The sequence below is a fragment of the Seriola dumerili genome, unplaced genomic scaffold (genome assembly GCF_002260705.1).
Source record: "Seriola dumerili isolate Sdu_G_001 unplaced genomic scaffold, Sdu_1.0 BDQW01000052.1, whole genome shotgun sequence".
NCBI lineage: Eukaryota > Metazoa > Chordata > Actinopteri > Carangiformes > Carangidae > Seriola > Seriola dumerili.
Window position 1 is genome coordinate 13,150,557 of NW_019174307.1, and position 6,067 is coordinate 13,156,623.

At 41.5% G+C, this 6,067-nt stretch overlaps 1 protein-coding gene across 1 annotated transcript; it reads right to left on the minus strand.

Moving 5' to 3' along the window:
- Positions 1-2,135: 2,135 nt before the first annotated feature.
- Positions 2,136-4,748, minus strand: LOC111218696 (SLIT and NTRK-like protein 5). Its single transcript, XM_022741110.1, has one exon. It carries the CDS (start codon positions 4,737-4,739, stop codon positions 2,136-2,138), a length of 2,604 nt encoding a protein of 867 aa, XP_022596831.1. The 5' UTR covers positions 4,740-4,748.
- Positions 4,749-6,067: the final 1,319 nt, after the last annotated feature.

The window sequence follows — 6,067 nt, forward strand, 5'->3', positions numbered from 1 at the left end:
GATGACAGGTTCAGTGCATAATACTGCATATGATGTGAATTTACTCTGTGTATTAAACTCTCAGGGAAAGTCACATTTCTTGGCTTACACTATTGACCCAGAAATTGGTTAGACTGCATTATGACTGGATGATGTGCTTACTTTCCTTTAGAGCATAGAACATTTTCATGCATAAAGATGACTCCATCCATTCAGCTGCTGAATTCATTTGTTGTGCTTTTCAATCTATTAGCTAAAGCTTGTGCGCCCCTTAACACATGTGTAACAGTACCCATCAATTCCTCCTTAAAAAGAGAGAAACAGAGACTGCTATTTAAGTCAAAATTCCACACAGCCCTGCACCAAAAAGACGAGACAAACAATGGCAAGTAATAAGACAGTGCTTTTCATTATAATGCAGTACGTACAAATCCACTCCAGTATTCCCATGAAAACACATGTAATTAAAATTATCTGAAGCTTTAGAAAAATGATGAGCTGTGGGCATTTTGTACAGATTGTCTACATATCATCTATATCTATGCATAGTGCAACATTTTTTTTTATACATGTATTACTTGTATGTATGCAGTTATCAAACCTACTTCTATGGCTATATGCACGTTACCATGTTGTGCATTTTGGAAAGTGACATCATTGTTGACCTGTAGAAGTCAATAGTGCATTTTTTCTTAAAGAAAAAAAAAGAAAGACGAGGAAAAAAAAAATCAATATCCATATTTGTTTGTATAAAAATATGCAGTCATTTAAAATATTTTCATATGGTGCTGAAGCCCATATAAAATCTTAATGATTTTCAGCTGAATTCCAAACAGAGGGATATGGAGATGTATTTGAATCTTATTGTATTGTAAATATACTCAGATGTATTGCAACTGCAAGACAGTTGTAGAAGTATTCAAACATATGATAAAGAGAACAGGTTGTAAGGGTGTGTGTGATATAACGCAGGACTGTGTTTTCATGTACCCCTTGTGGGTTGCATATATTATCAGCTGATTTCTGAAGTGCTTTGGTCGTGGTACAAATGAAGACACTAATTACAGTATAGTTCATCAATTATGAACATGAAGTGTGTTTTGAAGCTGTGAGCATTTGCACATATCTGTGACAAATGTTATACTCCAACAGTTAAAGCTAATTATTTCTGTTATAATACATCTGAGTACATCTGAGATTCTAATCTTTTAGTTACAACATTTCTGAGTACAATTACAATACTTTGATATTCAACCCAATACAAGTGCAACATGTGTCCATAATCCACAAGTGAAGTTGGTTTGTAGATGGGGAGGCTTTCGGGGGAACACCACTGATTTTCACAGATTACCCTGCATTATATGCAGTCGGTTGGTTCAGTATATTTTAAGGATATGCTAATTATTCTCGTCCAAATCTGCAAACACAAGACCAGGGATTTACTGGCTTTATGATCTGTGGTTTGAGTCATTGCATTCGAATGTATTTTATGAGCTCATGCTTTTAATATTATCATCCCAGAGCTGTGAACCCTGGAGGACTAACTACCTCTCACAGTGGCTCCATATTTCACTGGAGCACAATATCTTTACAGATGTGGAGGCTACGTGACTTTCATCTACACCTACACACAGGTGAGATTTACTTGCGGAATAAATTTGATTTAGTCTCATGTGAGAGTTTCACTTTGAATAAATTTGAAAAGACAGAACTGGGAGTCATACATTTACAAAAACCCGGTTTATTTTGGGATAAGAACATATCATCTGCACGCTTCATTGACACTTATGCAATGCAGCTAATTTGAGAGTAAAAGCTCAGTCTCACATTATTGTCAGTGAAACAGCTCCAGGATGTATTTTATTATGGGTTGAGTCATAACAGCCTTGAATCTTGTGGTTGCTCGTTCGTATTTACAAATTTTAACCAGACTGTTAAACACCATGGGGATAAAGTGTGAAGTGATACTTTGAAATGAGTAGCGTTCCCCTTTATTAGTCAATTCTGTAAAGCATGATTCACAGATATGCATACTGATGCGCACATTGCACTGTACTAATAAAGGTGAGAAATTAGTTTAAACATGTTCTGATTCCTGATTAAAATGGACACATTGCACCAATGCATCCACTCTGACCGTCCAGGGGCCAAGTCTCTTAAAACTGTGTAAATGTGGTTCGTTTTTCAAGAACCTCAAGGTAATCAGGATCAATATGAAGCTTTGCTTTAAGTTCCCAGTACTCGCTCCTGTTGGGCTCCACATAGACAGTACTTGGTGCTGTACAATAGAGTATTGTCTGTTGTATTCTCTCTGGGTGCATGTATTGATGCCGTGCATCAAAGTCTGAGGTATACTGACTCGATGTATGCGCTGCATGCCTGCATGGTAGCGTATTGCTGTAGCGTGTGTGCTTGTCAGGCTCATGAACGTCTCTGTAGTAACACGGATCATCTTGGTGAGGGGTGGAGGGTTTGTTAAGCGGCTCTGGAGTAGTGGCACTGTATTCTGAGCTTATTACATTACTGGCTGCCTCTTCATCTGAGGTACCCAGAAAGGCGCCGCTCAACTCATCAAAGTCTCTAAATCCATCCACTGACTTGCTGTCCGTCGGGGTGTGGGCTGTAGTTCTGCATGTGGATTCTGTGGGAGGTGGGATGTACTCATACACATGTCCAGCAGATGTTCTGACTTTTGGGATGGATCCCTTTTTGTAAAGGCCATACTCCATATTGAGAGAGCTAATGCAAGCATTCATGGAATTATTCTGCTCATTTTGGCTCTTTTGGCGTCTCTTTTTCATTGCCACAAACAGTCCTGCAGCCACAAACACAGACACGATGAACATGAGGAGAAGGGCAAGAATCATCACAGATAAAGGAATGGCACTGTATTGTGTGTCAGAGTCCAAGGAGGTTTCTATGGTGATAGTGCTGCCAGGAAAAGATTCTTCAGAGGGTGGGATCATGGAGGCAAGTATATCAGAGTTATTAGGGCAGAAATTAGCTGTCTTAATGTATCTCATATCCTCCCCAGCTAGTCTCTTGGGCGAGCCACAGATGACATTGTTTACAACTGTGCCTGTGCTAAGCTGCTCCAGCCACATCTTCAGCTCCAGTATGGTACATGAGCAATCCCAGGGATTCTCAAACAAGTCGACTTGCACCAGTGCTGTAAGCTGATCCAGCACACCACTGACTGGCAGATATCGCAGATGGTTGTTGCGAAGATTTAGTCTGGCTAATGTCAGGCCATTAAACGTTCCCACTGGTAAAGTTTTCAGGAGATTATTGTTCAGAAAAAGAAGCTGAAGTTTGGGCACATGCTGAAAGGTATCAGGAGCAACCTCTTTAATGACATTGTATTCTAAATATAAGAACTGTAGGCTCTCCAATCCATAAAACACATCAGCTGTGAGATGGTCTATCAAATTCCCGTTAAGGTAAAGTCTCCTTAGATGTGTCAAATCGCCAAATGCTTTGTCATGTATGCGAGCTATTCGATTGTTACCGAGGTGAAGCAAATCTAATCCGGTTGCCTCAATAAAATCCGATCGACGCACCACAGGGATGTAATTACCTGTGAGATACATCTTTTTGGGATTGTAAGGTTTGGGATTTAAATCAGAGATATGCTCAATCTTTCGCTCCTGGCAATTCACATTCAGGCCTAGGTCTGAAATTTGAAGATTGCAGGTGCAGGCTGTCGGGCAATCTAAAGGCACGGGGGATTTGGTCTGATATGATATAATTTGGCCATAATTTTGTGGTTTATTAGATGGGACACGAGCAGTAGGTCTTGATTTTAATTTGCCTGACTGTCGAGGTGCCTTGGTGGGTCTTGATGAGGACCGCGCAATCCCAGATGAGGTGAAGGAGGCTGTAACTAGAGCTGGCGTGGTCCTGTAGTATGCATCACTGCTCAAATGTGGCAGGGGTGGCATCTCATATTCAGCAATGGCTCTCCTCGGGCACAACTCCTGTTTTGAGACCTCATCAAGATCTCTCCCGTGAAGCCGAAACGGGAACTCGCAAACAACATCGCCGACTAAAGCTGTGTATGATATGCTCTCCAGCCAGGTTTTCAGAGCAATCAGCTCACAGGAACAGTTCCACGGGTTCTCCTCCAGCTGTAACTCCACAACGCTGTTCATGTGCTCCAGCAGACCTGAGTAGGGAAGCACTTTGAGCTGATTCCCCCTCAAGTCCAAATGAGTCAGTGGCACAAACTGGAAAATGTTCACAGGCAGAGTAGATATTAAGTTGTCATTTAGAATCAGGACCTCCAGATGTCGAAGTCTGCTGAAGGCATTTGGCGCCACATGAGTGATATAATTATAATCAATCTGTAGATATTCCAGACTTTCAAGGCCAAAGAAAAACTCTTCCTTCAAGGCATCAATTTTGTTATTGTTGAGATGTAACCGCTTTAATCCCTGAAGTCCATTAAAGGCTCCTGCTTCAACCTCAGATATGTCATTATTCCCCAGATGTAATATTGTAAGTCCATTGTACTCAACAAAATCATTGGCAGACAGCTTTTTCAAAAGATTGCCTGTAAGCAGCAGATGATACTGGGAGAAGTACACTGGGCTTATGTCTGAGAGACTTACAATCCCTCTGTTTTCACAGCTCACTGTAAGTATCCCCTCTCTCTCCTCACAGGCACACAGTCTTTGACATATTTCCCCATAACTGCCAAACATCTCAGCAGTGCACACCGATGTTGCACTCAGCAAAACATATGAAATCCAAAGATGCATTTTCCTGCAAATGACGGCCGAGCTCACAGTCCTGCTATTAGGCATCCTCAATGTCATCTAGAAATAAAAGACATACACCGTGATGTAAAACAGGCAGACTGCAAATGAAAGCAACTTCCACACAACAAGCTGTAGCCTGCATGGAAAAAAAAAAAAAAAAAAAGTCAAAGCTTCATTTTTGCTGTTACCCAGAGGTAACTTCTGGCTGTGTGGCTGCTGATTTAAAATGGCTCAAACAAAGCAGGACAGAAAGCAACTCCTGCGAGCTATGTAAATAACAAAAAAGCAAGGTCAAAGCGAGACATAAGCACAAAACAATGGTCTGGATCCGCTGTGAGGGGAAGCCATATCGCGTTTGCTTGCTAAGACATAAAAAGAAAAAAAAAAAAATGCAATTAAATACTGGTTTGAATTTACAGCTATGTAAATGACAGAAGGCTTGCTGATATTCTGCATCACAGTGCACGCCTTGTTAGACACGAGGCAGTCTGCATAATTTGTGTTTAACTCCTGGTAGACATACATACCTCACGCTCATTGATGGAGATGTAGGCTCGTTAGGTATTTCAGCGCATCTTTTATCTTTAATCCGACAAAACGAAACAGGAAACAGGATCTATTCGGCGCGAGCACGTCCGTCGTCTCTAATGCACTTGAGAGGATGAAAGAAACGCTGATCAACCATAACTGCCAAATGCTTCTCTTTTAGCACGCCGTGCCGGAGGAGACACAGCTATGCCTGGTAACAAAGTTGCTTATTCTCTCTCTCTCTCTCTCTCTCTCTCTCTCTGTCTGTATCTCTCTCTCCTCTCTGGACGCTCATGCACGCACGCACGCACGCACACTCACTCGGTGGTCGCGAGGATGTCAAGTCATTTCATGCACAAAGAATCAGCGCACTGGAGCATCATGCCGAGATACATTCCCCAAAAGATGTTGACCTACCTACGGAAAAGATGTCCCGTCTCCCCCCCCACAATCCAAAAAAAAAACAAACAAAAAAAAAAAACATCAATAATTTACCGGGCAAGGCGCGTTCCTGCTCTCAAACGGTTTGTTAAACCGCTTATCATGTTATTCACTCTAAAAACAAAACGTTACATCAGCTTTTCTTAATCTGTCAATCCTGTAACAGCAGGTATCAGGGGAGCGGGAGGAAAAACCTAAAACATTAATGTTACTGAGTTTTTATTTTTCACCTGCAGGAAGTGGATCTTTCCAACATCAAAGTGGCTGTTTATTTACATCCCAGCTGCTTTTTTTTTTTTTTTGGGGGGGGGGGGGGGGGCATCCCCCCTACAAAAAGCTTTTCCTTAATACACAGTGGA